At 42.1% G+C, this 21,785-nt stretch overlaps 1 protein-coding gene across 4 annotated transcripts in view; it reads left to right on the top strand.

Moving 5' to 3' along the window:
- MYO5A (myosin VA) overlaps positions 1-21,785 on the top strand; it is a 119,703-nt gene that overhangs the window by 30,791 nt on the left and 67,127 nt on the right. For all 4 annotated transcript variants that reach the window (XM_060282746.2, XM_060282747.2, XM_060282748.2 and 1 more), the window contains exons 2-4: positions 3,748-3,858; positions 7,532-7,703; positions 12,798-12,942. In XM_060282746.2, the coding sequence (XP_060138729.1) occupies positions 3,748-3,858; positions 7,532-7,703; positions 12,798-12,942 (428 nt within the window). The remainder of the gene's footprint in view (positions 1-3,747; positions 3,859-7,531; positions 7,704-12,797; positions 12,943-21,785) is intronic.

A 21,785-nucleotide genomic window follows, 5' to 3' on the forward strand; every position in this document is an offset into this window, starting at 1 on the left:
CCACCATACCTGCCAAGTTCCGGCCTGAGAAATAAGGGACAGGACCTGAAGTAGCAGACCGGAAGTAGCGCTGCCGCCATTTTGGAACTGGGCGGAGCATGCTCAGAAGCGACTTTTGATGCCGCTCTGCCCTGTTCCAAAATGGCCACCGCACCAGAAGTCGCGCTGCAGCCATTTTGGAACTGGGCAAAGCAGCATCAAAAGTCGCTTCTGAGCATGCTCCGCCCAGTTCCAAAATGGCCGCCGCGCCAGAATAAACCGGGGAAAAACAAAACAATCCGTTTTTTTCAGCTGGGAACAGCTGGAAAAACGGGGGTTTCCCGGGGAATACAGGAGATTTGGCAGCTATGCTGGCCACTGCACATCCAAGTATACTTTGTCAGGAGTGCAGGGTTGGCTCAAGACATTTTTTGTGGGATATAAAGCTGTCAGTCAAGTCCAACATTCCGAGAGGACTAACTGCCTCTATGTGACAGTCAGTCGGTTGGTTGGTTGCGGCAAGGAGTGTTAACTGGTAACTGCTCGGATGCAGTCTTCTCATGATTCACTGCTATCTAGTATATAGTTTATCTGTTATGTAACCTAAGTCTGCCTTCAGGAATAACTATGTAAACCTGAATGAATCTGATAGTAAAGTAGTTTATGTTAATATGATTCAGATTCATGTGTGTTTTCTTTAAGAGGGACAGAAAGGGATTATCAACCAGGAAGGTATAATTATTGATAGGACTCAGACGAGTTAGCAATCATATAAATTGTGTTCCCACAATTTTGGCACCTGGGTTGCCCCCACTCCCCGCCAGGGAAGAAGGGGTGAGAGAAGATCTACATCAGGAACAAGGGAAAGGGGAAGAAAGATCAACATTGGAATCTGCTGCCCTGGTGGATCCTGCCGCCTGAGGTGGTCACCTCATCTTGCCTCATGGATGGGCTGGCCCTGCAGGAGTGGGTTTATATCCTATTACTTTTGCTGCTTTCTTACTAGTTGAATCTCTAAAAAAGTGACTGGAGGTCCCAGAAAGTAGAATACGTTAGAAAGGCAGAGCCTCCAATATTTCGTAGAAGAAAATAAGAGATATGTGTGTGAAAGGTATACCTGAACCCACATCAACTCCTGTATAGCATTGCATTTAGTCCTCAACAGCCTGTTACCCACTGATTTTAAAGCCAAGATGGCATTTGTTTCTTTTGGTTAAACATATATTGGGAAATCATAATTGTCTGACAGTATGCTACTGCAGGTCAAAATATTTGCAGTAAGTGAAATGAAAAACTGTTCTTCAAACTGCACTGATGTCACAGCGCATGGATTTATATGTGTGTGTTAACTACAAAGAGTATGCTCAGTAATGTAAGCTCTAGATTCCCTCATAGTGACAGTGAGCTGATTCCTAAAGAATGGCAATTCTAGCAATTCACATTAAAACGATTTTAGCAAGGCAAAAATAGGGGCCATCATTTCTCAGAGACAGGTAACAAAAAAGTAGGTACTGTCCCTGGTAGACGGGGACAGATGGAGTATATGGAAAGGCAGCCTTGCCACTTGAGAGTTTGTGGAATACGAGTGTTATCAAAATATCTGAATAGTCAAATTAGTCCTCTAATCCTCCATCTATATTTTCCACAAGTTTTTAAAGAAATGTTGGACTCATTCTGATGCAGTGGCAAGCTATGGTTTGCTGCTACATGACTGAGCCCTGTACTCGTATGCTTAGTCCTCCCCTCCTGCTTCACATGCTCGCATTGCCTCCTGATTTAGTGGCACAGCTGGTTGTTACAGCCAAATCATTTAGTGCAAAGCAGAGGTTGTCTGTAACCAGGACCTTGGAGCACAGTTTGTAATGATTTTTGGTGACGTTTGAGGTTAGGAAGAGAGGGTGCAACTTTTAAATGAATGACTTTAGTGCACTTTGCACCAATAATGGCAACGTGTGAATTTATAACTGTTGTTTGTGTGGATGCATATGACAACAATGGTGCATTTTGTGGAGGGATGGGCTCAGTTTGGATTCCGTTTTCAAGACCAGAATATCTTGGACTGAATGTGTTGTGTGAGAAAACTTATATATGTGGGCGGGGGAAATAAATCTTTAGGAGTGTCTCTGCTCTTTCCATATGGCATTTCCAGTTAGACCACTACATCATCTCTCTTCAAAAGAAAGTGGCTATTGTACTTATAGATTAGAATCTTCAAATAAAAAACATGATGGATGATCTTCAGTCCTTGCCTTGAAGTCCTTTTGGTGGAGTCCATAGCGTCAGTACTTGGAGGCATATTCCACTGCAGTAAAATCTAAGAGTCATTGGAGTGAAATTATAACAAAAATTCCCAAGCAATTGTTAATTTCCTAACAATCTGTATAGGATACATCTATCTATCTATCTATCTATCTATCTATCTATCTATCTATCTATGTAAAAGGTCCCCGTTCGTACGCGTCCAGCTACCTCTAAAACCGCTTGACCGATTGCATTGAAATTTTCACACAACGTTCCATTCCACTACGCGGGTGTTTGTATAAACTTATGTATAAACTTAGATTGGACAGCTGTCACACCTGTGAGAAGTTAGAACATGTTTTCTAGAAAAACAAGTCAAAGCAGCACAACTGAGGATGCCTCAGCTGCTGCCATTGGCGGCAGACTATCTGTGACATCACAGTAGCATGGCATTGCCCAGCATAGCACAGCCAGGGGAGCAGGCCAGACCCAAGATGCACATGGGGTGTGCGGGTGGAAGAGAGAGAGGGGTCGGGATGACGGGTGCCATCACACGGGAAGATGACCAGAGGTGGACAGAGAGAGCTGGAGGGAAGATGACCAGAGAGACGGGAGGGACCACAGAGAGAGAGGTATCGTGACGTCTGGGTTGTGGTACGGGGCTGGGGTGAGGAACGGGGGCGCTGAGTGGAGGTGGGCCATGCCCTTGGGGAGGAGGAATGTGTCGGGGTGGCGGATGCCCTCATGCAGAAGGAAGATGATGTCACGCGGCAGGAGGACCAGAGACAGGGATGTGCGGCTGGGATGGGGAACGGGGATGCTGAGTGGAGGAGGCCCATGACTTATGGGAGGATGAATGGGTGGGGACGGGGTGGGGGGATTTGCCAGAACAAGCATGCGAGGGGGAGAGAGAGAGCGCGCGCTCGGGGTGCCAGGTGCCGTTATGCGGGAGGAAAATAACGTCATGGCGGGGAGACCAGAGATGGGTGTCTCGATGTCATGCGGCTGGGGTGGGGAACGGGGACACTGAGTGGAGGAGGCCCATGACTGAGCCACAGCAACGCGTGGCTGGGTACAGCTAGTCTGTTAATAAAGTTAAGTCAGTGCACGGTAGTAGTAGTTATTAAGTTAGCATTAATAAACAATTTCAGAAATTCTTCTCAAGTGGGGGTGGTAATAATTCCTGCCTGTCTTGGCCTTGAAGCATTCAATACATACCTGTGGGCATTGCATAATTTCCCTTGAGTTTGATGAGACACTTCTTAGATATCATGTTTAGGATTGCATCCCTGATTTCAAATAAGTCCATAGGATTAACTAGGGATAAAAATTCAGTTCATTGGCTTATTACAATATAGTGTTCTCATTGAATTCAGCTGATGACAATCATGTTTGCTGTAAATATTTTCCCCCATAACATGGCTGATAATTTTTAAAAGGTAATGTTTGTGTGTGTGATTATTCTTATTATTTCAATACAAATTGCTGAGAAAATACAACTGATTCTTTCTTAATTTTGTTTTGCAGTATGCAAGGATTTGGATACCTGATCCAGAAGTAGTCTGGAAATCAGCAGAACTTGTAAAAGATTATAAATCAGGAGACAAAGTCCTTCATCTTCGTGTTGAGGATGGCAAGGTAATGTTAACTCTTATCATGTTTTTTTTTTATAAAAAAATCCTTATTGAAATTGCTATCATTTGCTGCAGAAGGTTACATGTTCATGGTCTTGTTTATTTGTAGTACAGGTGGCAACCATTTTGCGTGGTGGTTCCATTCCCGGCCCCCGAGTACGTCGGCAGAGCATGCTGCCCCGTAAGCTCTGTCCCACTCCCATTCTGCCTCTGCTCTGCCCTCTTCTGGAATCAAAAGGAACTGCATGGCGGGGATCACACGTCAATTAGACATGCCTGAAATTGTTGTCCCCCTTCATGGATCAATGCCTTGTCGTGGCGAAGGGGCTTGAATAACTCAGAGAAGCTATGAGCTATGCCATGCAGGGCCACCCAAGATGGACAAGTCATAGTGGAGAGTTTTGACTAAACGTGATCCACCTGGAGAAGGAACTGGCAAGCCACCCCAGTATCCCTGCCAAGAAAACTCCATGGACAAAGACAACAGGCATATAAAAGTTATGACGCTGGAAGATGAGCCCCTCAGGTCGGAAGGCGTCCAACATGCTACTGAGGAAGAGCGGAGGACAAGTACAAGTAGATTCAGAGCTGATGAAGCGGCTGGGCCAAAGCCGAAAGGACGCTCAGTTGCGGATATGCCTGGAAGCGAAAGGAAAGTCCGATGCTGTAAAGAAAAATATTGCATAGGAACCTGGAATGTAAGAACCATGAATGGAGGTAAGCTGGATGTGGTCAAAAATGAGATGACAAGAATAAATATCGACATCCTGGGCATCAGTGAACTAAAATGGAAGGGAATGGGCGAATTCAGTTCGGGTGACTATCATATCTACTACTGTGGGCAAGAATCCTGTAGTAGAAATGGAGTGGCCCTCATAGTCAACAAAAGAGTGGCAAAAGCTGTAATGGGATGCAATCTCAAAAATGACAGAATGATCTCGATACGAATCCAAGGCAGACCTTTTAACATCACGGTAATCCAAGTTTATGCACCAACTACCGGTGCTGAAGAAAGTGAAATTGACCAATTCTATGAAGACCTACAACACCTTCTAGAAATGACACCAAAGAAGGATGTTCTTCTCATTACAGGGGATTGGAATGCTAAAGTAGGGGATCAAGAGATAAAAGGAACAACTGGCAAGTTTGGCCTTGGAGTTCAAAATGAAGCAGGGCAAAGGCTAATAGAGTTCTGTCAAGAGAACTGTCACAAACACTCTCTTCCAACAACACAAGAGACGACTCTACACATGGATATCACCAAATGGGCAGCATCGAAATCAGATTGATTATATTCTCTGCAGCCAAAGATGGAGAAGCTCTATACAGTCAGCAAAAACAAGACCTGGAGCTGACTGTAACTCAGATCATCAGCTTCTTATAGCAAAATTCCAGCTTAAACTGAAGAAAGTAGGAAAAACCACTGGGCCAGTAAGATACAATCTGAATCAAATCCCTTATGAATACACAGTGGAAGTGAGGAACAGGTTTAAGGATTTAGATTTGGTGGACAGAGTGCCTGAAGAACTATGGATGGAGGCTCGTAACATTATACAGGAGGCAGCAACGAAAACCATCCCAAGGAAAAGGAAATGCAAGAAAGCAAAATGGCTGTCCAACGAGGCCTTACAAATAGCGGAGGAGAGGAGGCAAGCAAAATGCAAGGGAGATAGGGAAAGATACAGGAAACTGAATGCAGATTTCAAAAAAACAGCAAGGAGAGACAAGGGGGTCTTCTTAAATGAGCAATGCAAAGAAATAGAGGAAAACAATAGAATGGGGAAAACCAGAGATCTGTTCAAGAAAATTGGAGATATGAAAGGAACATTTCGTACAAAGATTACCATAATCAAGGACAAAAGTGGTAAGGACCTAACAGAAGCAGAAGACATCAAGAAGAGGTGGCAGGAATACACAGAGGAATTATACCAGAAAGATATGGAGGTCTCGTACACCCCAGGTAGTGTGGTTGCTGACCTTGAGCCAGACATCTTGGAGAGTGAAGTCAAATGGGCCTTAGAAAGCACTGCTAATAACAAGGCCAGTGGAAGTGATGATATTCCAGCTGAACTATTTAAAATTTTAAAAGATGATGCTGTTAAGGTGCTACACCCAATATGCCAGCAAGTTTGGAAAACTCAGCAATGGCCAGAGGATTGGAGAAGATCAGTCTACATCCCAATTCCAAAGAAGGGCAGTGCCAAAGAATGCTCCAACTACCGCACAATTGCGCTCATTTTACACGCTAGCAAGGTTATGCTTAAAATTCTACAAGGCAGGCTTAAGCAGTATGTGGACCGAGAACTCCCAGAAGTGCAAGCTGGATTTCGAAAGGGCAGAGTAACCAGAGACCAAATAGCAAACATGTGCTGGATTATGGAGAAAGCTAGAGAGTTCCAGAAAAACGTCTACTTCTGCTTCATTGACTATGCAAAAGCCTTTGACTGTGTCGACCACAGCAAACTATGGCAAGTTCTTAAAGAAATGGGAGTGCCTGATCACCTCATCTGTCTCCTGAGAAATCTCTATGTGGGACAAGAAGCTACAGTTAGAACTGGATATGGAACAACTGATTGGTTCAAAATTGGGAAAGGAGTACGACAAGGTTGTATATTGTCTCCCTGCTTATTTAACTTATATGCAGAATTCATCATGCGAAAGGCTGGACTAGATGAATCCCAAGCCGGAATTAAGATTGCCGGAAGAAATATCAACAACCTCAGATATGCAGATGACACAACCTTGATGGCAGAAAGCGAGGAGGAATTAAAGAACCTTTTAATGAGGGTGAAAGAGGAGAGCGCAAAATATGGTCTGAAGCTCAACATCAAAAAAACCAAGATCATGGCCACTGGTCCCATCACCTCCTGGCAAATAGAAGGGGAAGAAATGGAGGCAGTGAGAGATTTTACTTTCTTGGGCTCCTTGATCACTGCAGATGGGAGAAAAGTAATGACAAACCTAGACAGCATCTTAAAAAGCAGAGACATCACCTTGCCGACAAAGGTCCGTATCGTTAAAGCTATGGTTTTCCCAGTAGTGATGTATGGAAGTGAGAGCTGGACCATAAAGAAGGCTGATCGCCGAAGAATTGATGCTTTTGAATTATGGTGCTGGAGGAGACTCAAGAGTCCCATGGACTGCAAGAAAATCAAACCTATCCATTCTTAAGGAAATCAGCCCTGAGTGCTCCCTGGAAGGACAGATCGTGAAGCTGAGGCTCCAATACTTTGGCCACCTCATGAGAAGAGAAGAATCCTTGGAAAAGACCCTGATGTTGGGAAAGATTGAGGGCACTAGGAGAAGGGGACGACAGAGGACAAGATGGTTGGACAGTGTTCTCGAAGCTACGAACATGAGTTTGACCAAACTGCGAGAGGCAGTGGAAGACAGGAGTGCCTGGCGTGCTATGGTCCATGGGGTCACGAAGAGTCGGACACGACTAAACGACTAAACAACAACAACAACAACGAAATTGTTGTCGCCTGTATTTATATTTTGCCTATTTACCCAAGTGCTCAAGGTGGCTTACAGTATATTGTAAATAAAATTGGCAATTGTGTATGTGTACTCAACTATATCCATATATGTTTCTTTTTAAAAATGTATAGTGATGTGTTTGATCATTTTGGATGCATGTACCGGTAATATACAGTATGCTCTTATTTAATTTCCAGGAACTTCAATATAGCCTTGATGCTAAGTCCAAGGAGCTACCACCCCTGCGAAACCCTGACATACTTGTGGGTGAAAATGATCTGACAGCCCTCAGCTATCTCCATGAACCTGCTGTTCTTCATAACCTGAAAGTTCGGTTTATTGACTCCAAGCTCATATATACATATTGTGGTAAGCACAAAACCAGACTTTCTTATGTGGCTGGGCATGTCAGATAGATATGGATATGTTAAGTTTTATGTAACATTTGGGGCCTGTTGGTTTGTTTTTGGTTTCTTTTTCAGAAATTTGTATAAATCCTTTCTGTTTATAAATAAAAGCATATGTAATAAAATTAAACCATAACATCCTGAAACTCATAAAGTAGTACAATACTATAACAGTACAAAAACTAAAACAGCAGCACATAGTAAAAACAAGCAGAACAGTTTAAAAGCAGATGTAGAATAAATAATAAGCGAAACTTCAGAAATTGTTACTGATTTGTCACTGAAAATGATAATCTTATATGCAGTAATCCTTGTATGGGTTCCTTAACTGGAAACTGCCTTTCTGAAATATAGGCTAAAAAACCTTAGCAAATTTTGTTTCCATTGGCGATAGGTAACGATTATTTTTTTTGCAGAAGAGACTCTGCTGTTTAAATGTAAACATGTAGAATCAGATTATATGTCAACTGCAAAATGACAAAAATAAGGTATTTGGGAATCCCATAGAAGATTCTGTTTTAAAAAAGTAATGTATTTAATTTTGAAAACCACTGTGGTATGTAAGCTTAGGGCTGATTCCAATGTTGGCAGAACATGGTAATGGGAAAACATCATCTCTGCATGCTCAAGATTTAATGTGGCTGTGCAAATGTTTGACTGCACAGCAGCTTACAAAACTGTGACACTGATGCAGATTCTTAGTACAGTCTAGCCAATTTACATGGGAAACAAATTTCACCACAAGCATGTGGATTTTGAGCAGCAGTCAAGCAGTGTAAATAATGTTTGAAGTGGCCATACTTGGAACTAAATTCTCTTGAAATCTTTTTTATTTGGATTCTATAAGCGTAGGATGCAATTCTTCCGTGGTGATGATTAGCACATACTGTAGTTGTGTTGGTTTTGCTCCACATAGCCTGACTTCCCTGTGTTCTGCCTTTGACTGTAGTAGCACCTGTATTTTTTGGCTTTACAATTAAATGTAGCAAATGATATATCTTGACTAGAAGCCCCTCCATAAAGCCAAATGTAGCAGGGGCTATTGCATTAAAATAGTTAATTTAAACAAATGTTATACTATCACACTTTGGCATATACTTTTATAATACAATGGTATTTTTGTTTTGATTTGTTTTGAAATCTCTTTCATGTTGTTCTGTAAAAACTGTCACAAGTGACACACTCCGGATTACAAAAAATATATTTTTGGCATCAGTTTTTTTGGCATCAGTTGGAGTATTTCTTTTGCAATCAGTAGAATTATAATGTTTTTAAACCACTGAAAGCTCTCATTTTTGGAATTCAGGTGCATACCTGTATCCTAGCTGGTCATATAAAAAACTGCAGTGACCAGTTGGTTTTTCCATTCCTGACCTAGATAGTGGTAGAGAAGACATGATCTTATCTATGTTGACACAGCACTGAGCACATCTTGACTAGCAGGGCAAAATGTTAAACTCCTGATCTGCCATAGTAGAACAAAATAAACATAGACACAGAGATTTTTCATTAGGCAAAAATATTCATAGTACAGTTACATGTGTGCATACTTGGAAGTTGGTCCCATTGAGTTGGCTTATTACCAAGTAATAGAGCAATCCAGAGTATCAGGATATCACACTCTGAAGGGGTAACCTGAAAGAATGGCAACCTTTGGTTCCTGATACGGTATATTGTTGGACTATAGCTCTACTCATCCTTAATGGGACTGGGCATGCTGGTTGGGGCAGATGCGGATTGGAGTACAACATCCTTGGGGATTATTGGAAAAATCAAGAGTTTATTAAAACAGTTCATTTTTCTTTATGTCCTGAAATACATTTACCTTTCTATTCTTTAAGCTATCCTTTGCATTGAGAATGTTTTAGCTCTCTACCTTCTGAAATTAAAAAGAGAAAGATTTTAGAATAGGTTTTCAGTTTTCAATGAATCTAGCCCATTATATTTATAATTAGTTAGCAAGAACATTCTAACAACTGATAGAATTGAAAACTGTTTATTGAGTTGTACATAAAGCTGCTTCAGTATATGTGTTCATTTTCACTAGAGCATTTCAAGAGGCCCTGGAGATACTTTTTCCCTCTCACCTTTTGCATCTCTGCCTCAGAGTTGCAATCCTAATGATGTTGTTTTTTGAGAAAGGTGGAAGGCACCTGTTCACTGGGGATGCTTCACATGGAGCGGAAAAACAAACACTTATTTTCTTCCCAGGTGAACTGTGCCACTGCTTGCATGTTAGCACACCTGAAATGGCTCCTGGCATTCTTCTTTCAAATAAAACATTCATTTATAGATGATTGCATACCCTCCAACATTCCTGAGGGGGAAAAAATCAGCATGCTGTCTTTTGGTACTGCGTTGCTACATGAGTCAGGTGGCTTGAGTGGGAGCCACTGCCTACCAAGGTTGGAGAAAGACGTTGGAAAGAGGGAATACAATAAACATATTTTGGGGCACATATATGTGTCCACTCCTTCCTCTCCGGGTCCTCAATTTCAAGGGGAGCCTGTCTCAAATCCATTCCCAGCACCCAGATGAGTCAGAGCTCTAAGTCCCTCTTACAACGCCTGGGCTGTTCATTCCCAAGTGCGGATTCCTCATGACACTGTTCCCCCCGCCATAACCCCGCGAGGTGGGAATTCCTTCAGAAGCACCTTTATGCCAGTGCTAACCGTTGTGGCCTAGCCCACTGGGGCTGGGGTGACTGGGAAACCGGCAGGGCAGGAGGCAGTTCCTCATCTCTGTCAAAAGTGCCACCGCAGAGTCAGTTCACCCTGCTCACCCTGAACAGATGAAAACAAGCAGCATGCCTCCTTTCCAACACTGTTGGCTGGCAGGGAGAAATTGGCATACCCTGGGATTAGGTCAGAAACCATGGCAGCTTTACCAATCTGAAGGCAGCGCTGTATCGGGAGGTTTTTAATGCTTGATGTTTTTATTTTGTGATGTTTTTATTTTGTGATATATATATATAATATGCTGTAAGTCGCCCAAGAGTGGATGGGGAAACCCAGCCAGATGGGCGGGGTATAAATAATAAAATTATTATGATGGATGATTATTCTGTGGCTGTCCCGGCAGAATTAGGACTGTTGAACAGTATGTAATTGCAGTCTATAGCAAGGAGCCATATCCTGTGAAACTCTGCAAAGCTCCACAAATGCATGGCACAGAGCATTTGTTACTTTAGAAACTAATATGACTAACTGCCATTAAACACTAAATTTTATTATATATAATTTAGCATTATATATAATTTATCATTATATATAATTTAGCATTTAATGGCATATAAGTATATATAAAAATTTGCTTGTACCCACTGCACTGTTTCCCTGCAGATGCAATGATGAACAAATGGCAGGCCTCACAAGCCTGGAAGGACAATATGTCTTGAAATGCTCATCTAGACACTGTGTGAGCGTAATGGCAGAGAACCAATTATCTGTAGGTGGTGTTCATATTTACTCCTGTAGAAAACAATGCCAAAATAAATTTGCCAATTTTCTGATAATAACTGCATACAATGAGTTTCCAACTATGGGTGGCTGTAAGTCGCTTCTGCAAAGTGGGGTATGAGGCTGGGTATAGGGAAGAGCCTCAGTTGGAAGAAAGAAAACAGCGGAAAGGTTATAAGGCATTGCAGTCAGTTAAGTGAATAAACAGCATTTGAAAAAGGTAGCTGGATCGCTAAAGCTTAGAGCAGGGCTCAGCAAACTTTTTCAGCAATGTCCCTCAGACCTTGTGGAGGGCCGGACTATATTTTGAAAAATAAATAAAAATGAACCAATTCTTATGCCCCACAAATAAACCAGAGATGCATTTTAAATAAAAACACACATTCTACTCATGTAAAAACATGCTGATTCCATCCATGGGCCGGATTTAGAAGGTGATTGGGCCGGATCCTGCCCCTGGGCCTTAGTTTGCCTACCCATGGTTTAGAGCCTTGTGTTTTGCTGCACTCACTACATTTAGCCACATGTAGCCAAACTCTGGCTGGTGAGAGTTTTGAAGGGAGGCAGGCAGGCAGGCAGGCAGGCAGGCAGGCAGAGAAAGTTAATGGGGTTTGTAAGCATAGGGGGAAGCAGGCGTCACCCGCCACTTTTCTCCCTCTTTGTTTCTGTCTCTGTATCTCTCTGCGGAGCCTTCCAACTCCCAGGGGAAATTAGCTGCTAAGTGGAGAGAAAAACAGCTGCGGAAGTAAGGTAGTCTGCTGCCTTGTGTGCCTGTCTGTAGGAGAGCTCTTAGAACCAGACAGGCAGAGCTTGGCTAAACATGGCTACTTTTGACCTATGAGTGTAGAATGCACCTAGGGCTCTTGGAAAGGCTGCCTGCATATAGTTCCTATAGCCCCTTCGAAGGCTGACAAACAGGATAGATATAATCTATCTGAGATAAACACTCTGATGTCCAAAATGTTTGACAGCACCTCTTGCATAGATTCTTCATTTGAACTATAATTACATGAGCTTGTCTTACCCTGTGTCATACTGTTGGCCCATCTACTCCACTATTGCCTGCTGTAGCGATTGGCCCTGGCTTGCCAAGGGCTCAGACAGATGTCTTTCCCAGCCCTGCTGCTTGAGATACTGTTGAACTGGAAATCGGATTCCCTGCATGCTGAGAATATTCATCTCTCCCAGTCTGTGGATAAGTCAAAGGTGCTGGAGTAGGCAGGAAACAGAAGGAGGTAATACAGCTTTTTCCCTGCCAGTCACCTACTTGAAATTTTTTTTAATTGGGCTGTGACCTAAGTCATGAAGATTCAGAAGCCAGGAAAAGTGCTTTCAGCTGGCACTCTGCATAGAAATTAGTCACCTTTTTATGGTTTTCAGAGTGATAAATGGTCACCTATATATATACCTGTTTAGCTTTATATTCCTCATGACCTCTGTTTTCATGAAACAAATACATTAGAAAACAAAAGGGGGGGAAACAAGTTTTGGACAATTTCACGCAGAACAAATCTTTCTCTAAAATAGAACCCCCACTTTGTTTTCTATTTAATATTTGCCAACAACATATCTCATTTTTTTCAAATTTTATTTTGCAGGTATAGTTTTAGTAGCCATAAATCCTTATGAACAACTGCCCATCTATGGCGAAGATATCATCAATGCGTACAGTGGCCAGAACATGGGGGATATGGATCCCCACATCTTTGCTGTGGCTGAGGAAGCATATAAACAAATGGCCAGGTTTGTGTGAAAGAGATCTTCTTTGTTCTTGTCACAAGAGCATAATTTTCTCCATCTGTGATATGCGTTTTTTGTGCGGAAAGGTTCTGAAAGGATATTCTTTATCTGGATGTTGTAATAAATATCACAGGTTAACTCAATTAATAATTGAGGTTTTTTCAAAAATATGCAGTAGTTGAACAGTGTACAGAGAATTAATAGAGAGAAACTCATTTACTCTTGAAGCACTAGAACTTTGAATTATTCAATGCTATTGATGGGCTCGGGACTAACAAAAGCAATTGCTGCTTCACATAATGAATATTTAAATTTTAGGTAGATCACCACGGTCATAATAAAAAGGCAGGGCTGACTGGATATTAGCCATGGGAGTTGAGTAGAAACTCCAGAGTATCTTGATCATTGGATGAGCAGGACATCAGAGGAAGGTCATTTTTATGTGCTTTATAGGACACCTGGCATGCTGCTATTGGAGACAATGTAAAGAATCAGAGGTCCAGATCTCACATCACACTCTGCCAAACATGGCTAAGCATGAGCACGAGACCATGCAGGTTCTCTGAGGAAAAATCATGGCTGCTTTGCTCCTCCCCTGCCGCTGCTATTCAAAGCTAAACCATAATTTGGCTTAGTGTTACATCCAAACTGAGGCTCATGGTTCACTCCAGGCAAACCATAAATTATAGCCAAGGCTTGTTCTTGACTTAGTGCTCATTGTTTGTCTGGAGGAGACAAACCATAACCATGGGTTTGAATGTGCTGTTGAGCCATACCATGGTTCAGCCTTGGGGAGTGCAGCCAGGACCAGGGGAGAAGTCAAGATTTTTTCCTTTGAGTACCTTTACATTCACCTGTTCATGTCATGGTTTGGCTTGTGGAAGGATAGGAAATCCACACTGAGAAGTAGGACTGATCTGAAAAGTTACCTTACAGGCACCATCCAGGGGTCCTTTACCTTTACCTTTGACCTTTTTATGGTGTAACACCAGGAGCCAGCGTAGCTGAGTGTTGAAGTAGGAGCAGGGAGGCTTAGGTTCAAATATCTACTCTGCCATGAGGCACACCAGATGACCAGAATTGTTGTGACAATACAATGCAGGAGATGGGGAGCAGAGACAACAGAGTGTCCCCCCCTGAGTTTTTGGAAGGAAAATATGAAATAGGGTTTGCCTTGAATTAATCTGTGTTGGAGCAGCAATTAACCCCGCCTGTTCTGTAATGTGCAATCTTTGTCATCTATTATTTTTCAGTAGGTAGCCTAGAATTTGATAACTAGTGTTGAATTTGACAATTTTCACCCATTTTACTGAGGGCAAAAAGTTATAGCAGCTGGGCATGGAAAGCCACTTTTAGCTGGGAATTGTGCCTAAGCTTCAGAATGAAGAGAAAATAAAATTCACAACCACCTATACAATTTGCACTGGGCTAGGACTTCCCAGTTTGCTTTCTGTCTGATTTTGTAGCAGAGATGCTATGCAGACCCCCTCATAGCAAGTTGCTTTTTACACAGACTGAGGACAAATGTGGTTAGCATTGGAGCCTGAAGTTCATATGAGGTGCCCTGCTGGAAGCTGTTCGCTGAGCATTAGCCGACTGTTGCAACAGTGACCTCAACGAAATAATCCTCAGGGAGTAACTTTCATCTTGCTGGCTCATATTTTTTTTTGGTCCGGAATGCAATCTGTCATGATTTTGCAGATACTGATTATTTCCATTTGCATGTGTGCTTAGTTTGTATAAAGCGTTTGTACATTATCAGTTGTTCATTCTGCACATTTCAGCTGTGTCTGTGAGTACAATGTGGAAGAGGGAGAAATGATACACTGCTGAATGAAAATGCATACGATTCCATAAAATCTCTCTTAGCGCAGCCTTTCCCCAGTGTGGCACTGTCCAAGATACTGTGTACTACACGCTTCCTGGAGCTGAAGTCAGTTGTAGTCCACAAAATGTGGAGGGCACCAGGCTGCGGGAGGCTGGCTTAGAGCTTTTATCAAGCATCTGGTGCATTTAAGCCATGATTGATTAATAGCCCTAAGGAGCTTCAGTCCTTCGTGTTGGAAGGGGCGCCACTAAATCCTTGGCAGGTTTGATTCAGAGGCAGCTCTGGCTCATTGCTCCAGGTGTTATCACTCTTTGCGGTCAGCAGTTTTTCAGGAGGAGTGGACTTAAAATTAGGGCATGTTTTTATAAACCCCGTTACTACATAGCTGCCAAGTTATCCCTTTTTTAAAGGGATTTTCCATTATGCTGAATAGGCTTCCTCGCGAGAAAAGGGAAAACTTGGCAGCTATGCGTTACTATTACTAATGAAGTAAACCCCACTTATGCTAAGTGGCATGTGCTGTGTTTAGGGTTAGTGGTCCAAGTTTGATACACCCTTCAATTATTCTAAAGCCACAATCCAGTAGGAATTTCTTCTGTTCAGTCTCCATTGAAACCCTGGGGACAAATGTGGTCTTGCATGGCTCCCCTTCATTTCAGTGGGTTGTGTAAGAGAACTGCTCTCTAAATTGTTGCACCTTGAAGAAAAAAATCACCTGGGGAAATGTTGAGTGGATGAAGCTGGGTGTGTCAAATGGGTGAACTCCCACTTTTGGATGAGAGGTGCCAGCTGCCGCTGGGTGTTTTCTTTGGGAGGGGGACGGGTTCAGAATTTTTAAATGGAAATGTCACCAATGGAAAGGCTTTAAAAATAATAATAACTTAGACTGGGTCAATACCTTAAGTCCTCTAATTGAGGCCGTATATCACCAGCACCAGCACAGCTATTGCTCAGCAATGTTTTTTGCATTCCCCACTATAAAGTATTGCACATTTGTACAATTGTGCAGAAGATAAGATTAAGGGGAGGCATGATAGTTGACTTTGAATATCTGAACAGTGGTCACACAGAAGATGGAGCAGACTTTAAGCAGATTTTGGATAAATGCTAGGAGAAATTTCCTAATGGTATTGACAGAGGAAGAGACTAGATATCTTCAAATTCTGTGATTAAAACCGTACTGTAACAAGGCACTCTGATCAGCCTGATCAGAGCCAGTTTTTTTCTGGTTCCCACTAGGTAATGTTAAAATACGCAGAGGCAAGTTAGTCCCAAGTTTGTAGATTTCCATGCTTTCTATACTGTGAGTTGTGTGAGCTGTCATATCTTAATCAGTGGTGTTTAACTGTGAGCTTTAATTTCTTTTTAGCTTAATATTACAAAATAAATATCAATGGCCTTTAACAAAAACTGCACAGAAATTTCTTTTAAAATTCTTTTATACACACCATCCAATAGATAAAAATAAAATAAATACAACATGCAAGTACCAGATCGTACATGGGACGCAGGTGGCGCTGTGGGTTTTAAACCACTGAGCCTAGGGCTTGCCAATCAGAAGGTCGGCGGTTCGAATCCCTGCGACGGGGTGAGCTCCCGTTGCTCGGTCGCAGCTCCTGCCAACCTAGCAGTTTGAAAGCATGTCAAAGTGCAAGTAGATAAATAGGTACCGCTACAGCGGGAAGGCAAACGGCATTTCCGTGTGCTACTCTGGTTCGCCAGAAGCGGCTTTGTCATGCTGGCCACATGAACTGGAAGCTGTACGTCGGTTCCCTCGGCCAATAACGCGAGATGAGCACTGCAACCCCAGAGTTGGTCACGACTGGAACTAATGGTCAGGGGTCCCTTTTCCTTTACCAGATCGTACCTTAGTTAGGACATTCATTTTTATACATCACTTCTAGATTGGAGGTGCTTTAGGGTTCTTTAAATTTATTTTTTTGCTAATACTATTAAGCACTTGCTAAAAATATTAACCAAATTACTCTTTGTGTTATTACCACAATTCTGGTTATTTAAAATACAGTATTACTTGTGGTACAAGACTGTCATTCATACTACTTCTGGCCATTAAAAACCATAATATCACATTATACCAAATTTATGGAAATTCAGAATTTCATTCATAGCTGCTTCTAGGAGTTCTGCTATGGACATACTTAATTCAAGCTCACATATAATACCATTAGCGCAAGATCCTACAAAATACTTTCTTTATTGCTACCAATGATGTGGAGCATAGGTGACATACATAATTCATTGCTCTGTAGAGAAATCAATTTCGCATCTCCTTTCCTAGACAAGCTGTACATGGCAGTTTTGTGTAAGTGAACTTTATTGCTAGTGTGTGTTCTAGGAAACTGCTGATCAGCTCTAGCCAGTTTGCCTTGCAAATACTTTTTGAATTAATTGAAATGGTGGTGTAACCTTTAAAACACAACATTAATATTAATATTTAAAAGAGGATTAGACAAATTCGCTGAAGACATGTCTATCAATGGTTCCCAGCCGTGATGGCATTTCTCTGCCTCCATGGTTAGAAGCAGTAAAGCTTCTCAATACCAGATAACCCAATATCTCACAATTAACCTGGCTAATCATAATGCTTACTGAGTGCTTTTGCGTCTATCAATCTTATGACACCTGATAGCTAATGTATCCTCCCCACATCTCTGAAAGGAAGAGTACAACTTAATTATCCTATTAGGACCACAATTTATTGCACAGGCCAGTGCAAAAGGCAAAGCTTTCTTCTTGCTGTGTAGTGATGGGCAAAGATGTGGCTTAGGAACAATTAAGGATCTTAATGGTCAATTTTATGAAGAAAGTAATTGACAAGATCCCGAAAGTACTTTACAGTACAGTGGTACCTCGGTTTATGAACACAATTGGTTCCGGAAGTCTGTTCATAAACTGAAGCGTTCATAAACTGAAGCGAACTTTCCCATTGAAAGTAATGGAAAGTGGATTAATCCGTTCCAGACAGTCCGCAGAGTACTTAAACTGAAGCGTTCATAAACTGAAGCGAACTTTCCCATTGAAAGTAATGAAAAGTGGATTAATCCGTTCCAGACGGGTCCGCGGAGTACTTAAACTGAAATGTTCATAAACTGAAGCATGGGTGTAATTGGTTCCAGAAGTCTGTTCATAAACTGAAGCGTTCATAAACTGAAGCGAACTTTCCCATTGAAAGTAATGGAAAATGAATTAATCCGTTCCAGATGGGTCCGCGGCGTTCATAAACCGAAAATTCATAAACCGAGGTGTTCATAAACCGAGGTTCCACTGTATAAGAATTATGTTCTAGAGGCAGTGGACTGGAAGACAAAGCAAGATAATAAATTGCACATACAGACTTTTTTTGTTTGCAGAATGTTCATTAAAAGCACCAGAAGAAAAGCAAGATGACAGGAGTGGAATGATAAGTGCAAATAACAGATTAGAAAACAGTACATCCTGCCTTTCTTCATTACATTTTTTAACCCACTTCTTTCCAAGGAGCTAAAAATGAACACTCGCTTAAACTCTCCCCTGTTTCATTCTTGCAGTAACTTTCTAACTTTCTGAGATAGCTTAGGTTGATGGTGACTGGCACAAGGGTCATCATAGTTAAACAAAGCATAAACTATGGAACTCGCTCCCTTAGGAGACATTGATGGCCACCAACAAGGCAGTCATGACCTCCCTATCCTCCTCCTCCATATTACTACTACTACTACTACAATTTATTACCCGCCTTTCACCCTAAGGTCCCAGGGTGTGTTACAGATTAATATTAATATTTAAAAGAGGATTAGACAATTCATGGAGGATAAGACTATCAATGCGTCCTAAACAAAATAAAAAAATTCCTTCAGTAGCACCTTAAAGACCAACTAAGTTTTTATTTTGGTATGAGCTTTCGTGTGCCTGCATACTTCATCAGATACACTGAAACAGAAGTAACCAGACCCTTATGTATATTCAGAGGGTGGGGGTGATGGGAATGGGTGATGGGCTGATAGGAGTGGTTTGGATAGGTTCGTCCTAGGCATGCTTATGCTTTGCCTCCATGGTCAAAGGCAGTGATGCTTCTGAAATATCAGTTGCTAGAAATGGCAAAAGGGGATAGCACTCTTGTGCTTGAGTCCTCGTGGGTTTCCCCACAGGTATCTGGTTGACCACTGTGAGAACAGGATGCTGAACTAGGTGGGCCATTGGTGTGATCCAGTAGGCTCTCCTGAGCTTTGCAATTGAGTGGAGATTTGAGCCTAGGTCTCCCTGAGCCTGGTCTGACACTATCACCATTGCACCACACTAGGGTTTCACACTCAGTCACTGACCAGCCTCCAAACTGCTTGGTTTCAGCAGTGTTACAACATCATTTGTCTTCAGTTCATAGCCTTCCTCTTCTTCCTAATTTTAAAAGTGACAGGAAGGATTTGGAAATACTGGATGTCTCAAGACAATTGTGACTTGAAAGGGCTTGAACAGCAATGCAGACTACTTTAAAGAGCAGTGCAGTTGCCTTTGTAAAAACCTGTCACTAGATTTTGCATACCTACCTTTTTTTAGGCTTTTAACATGTATCCATTTCCTTGCCTGCAATGAAATAAGATTGCTGTCCATCCAGTTCAGGCATAGGCAACCTTGGCTCTCCAGATGTTTTGGAACTACAACTCCCATGATCCCTGACCACTGGCCCTGTTAGCTAGGGATCATGGGAGTTGTAGTTCCAAAACATCTGAAGAGCCAAGGTTACCTATGCCTGATTCAGTTGCTAGTTGCACAACTGTTGTCTTGTCTAGTCTTTCCTCCAGTTCCCACAGGTTTTGAAGCTGGACTATCCCTGCATGCTTCCCATTGTGTCGAACACCCCTTCTATCAGTAGCTCATTCGTAGCTATCCGTGGTTCTGTAACTTCTGGCCTACCTTTGCTGGACAGAGGTTGAAAGCAAATAGGATCTCTGCCCACCAAGGCTATCTCCGACAGGCTCCACCTCCTTTTGGAGAACTTAGCTTCTTAAAAGGGCAGCCCTCTGATCTGAAGGCTCCCCTCCTCTGCCCCTTAGGATCACTCCTGTGCTGCTCTACCTAAGGGGAGGTACTGTGAAAGCCATTGGGTCCATTGGGTCCCTCAAGCTCAGGAGAAGACACCGGTGAAGTCTCCTGATCTCCAGCAGCAATGACCTTTGACTCTGTGTCTAGATTGCTGCTGGGCTCAGGATTCATGCCACCAAGCTTGGCAAACTAACTATGGCTAAGACTACAGGTATTCTATACCCTTAGATACTGAGAGGTGACTTCTGTGCAGCTTTTACTTGTGAATCAGTTCCAAAAATAATCACTTGCAATGACAGTGGTACCTTGGTTTAAGAACAGCTTGGATTAAGAATGCTGCAAACCCGGAAGTAGGTGTTTTGGTTTGTGAGCTTTACCTTGGAGGCAGAACATGTTTTGCTTCCTGTTGAGTGTGTTCCATCTGTAAATTGAGTCCCCCACTGCTATGGGAAAGCACGCCTTTGTTTAAGAACGCTTTGGTTTAATGGATTAAGCTCATAAACCAAGGTACCACTGTATAGTCTTTGCCCTAATAAGTGATTATTAGAATCTGTGTGGCATTATATCCTAAATATACGGTAAATATATTTTACGGTAAATTGCCCTGGATTGTAAAATCGTGTTTCATATCATGAATAAAATAAAATTTTCTGAATAAAAATGACACTGAGTCTGGTGGCATAAAGCCTTCTAAGCCTGGACTGGGAGGCAAGTTCAAGTTCAAGCTATGAAAATGCACAATGAACTCCTGTCTAGCACAGAGATTGACTACAGAATAGACAGCACCAGCTGATTCTGCTTATATAGAGGCTGTCTGTGCCAGGTACTTTCCAGAGGGTGTTATAATAGGCTGTATACAGGAAATTTAATAGTGTATTCTGCATAGCCCTAGTGAGAGAAAGTGTGTGTGTGTGTGTGTGTGTGTGTGTGTGGAGGTGGGGGCCTATACTGATGTTAGTAAAGAGTGCTAATGTACTTTGAAGGGACTACAGAGTACCTATCAAATGTTTCCATTAGTAATATATCAGACATAGGCAAACCCAGCCCTCCAGATGTTTTGGGACTACAACTCCCATCATCCCTACAGGATCAGTGGTCAGGGATGATGGGAGTTGTAGTACCAAAACATCTGGAGGGCCGAGTTTGCCTATGCCTGTAATATATAAATCCTTATCAAAATGACTTTTTAGGAAAGTTGTATTGCATTTAACCTAGAGGAAGAGCCATCTTGGTATACTAGACTTCCCTGTGCCCCAGCCTGTTAAAAACTATGTACTGATTGTAAGCATTGTGTATTCTAATAAGATTTTGTATTGGGTATAATCCTTGTCTTGTGTATGTTCTCCTTCCCTTTTCGCTCTTCCCTTTTTAAACATGGAGCAATTGTGTGTTTCCCCAGAGCCTATTATAACTAGTTGCCCCTACTTCTGCATTATTATTATTATTTTCAACAAATCTGCCCTGGCATGTTTAACTTGAGATTGCATGCAGTGCATTAATATGGGAAAAGTTGGAGCTGGTTTCAAACCTTCTGCGAGAGTTGAGCTCAGGCTTGAACATGAAGTGGATGTCTTTCCAAACCTTCATTCTGAAACCCCAATCTCTTAAGCCTGCATTTCAACATATATTGTGCATTTTCTCTTTCCCCTGCTTGTTGAAGACTTGCAGGAGAGAAGGAGCTGTTCACACCTCATGGAAAACTAACTTGTAAAAATACGTGCCATATTTCACTGAGATCTCTCCGGCACCAAGTCAACATTACATTGTTGTGTCATTCAGCTTTCCTGGGCTCCATAGAAACAGGTACTGGGGTCAAGCTAGATTTGTCTTTGGCATGCAGAAAGTCCTGAATGGGTATGCCAACTTCCTTTCTGATGTCTTGCTCTTCAAGGGACATGTTGCATCTTACTTGGCCAAACCTTTATTAGGCATTGCAAGTATAGGCCATCATAAAACATCCATATATAAAAAATTGAAA

The sequence above is a fragment of the Zootoca vivipara genome, chromosome 13 (genome assembly GCF_965207765.1).
Source record: "Zootoca vivipara chromosome 13, rZooViv2.hap1.1, whole genome shotgun sequence".
Taxonomy (NCBI): Eukaryota; Metazoa; Chordata; class Lepidosauria; order Squamata; family Lacertidae; genus Zootoca; species Zootoca vivipara.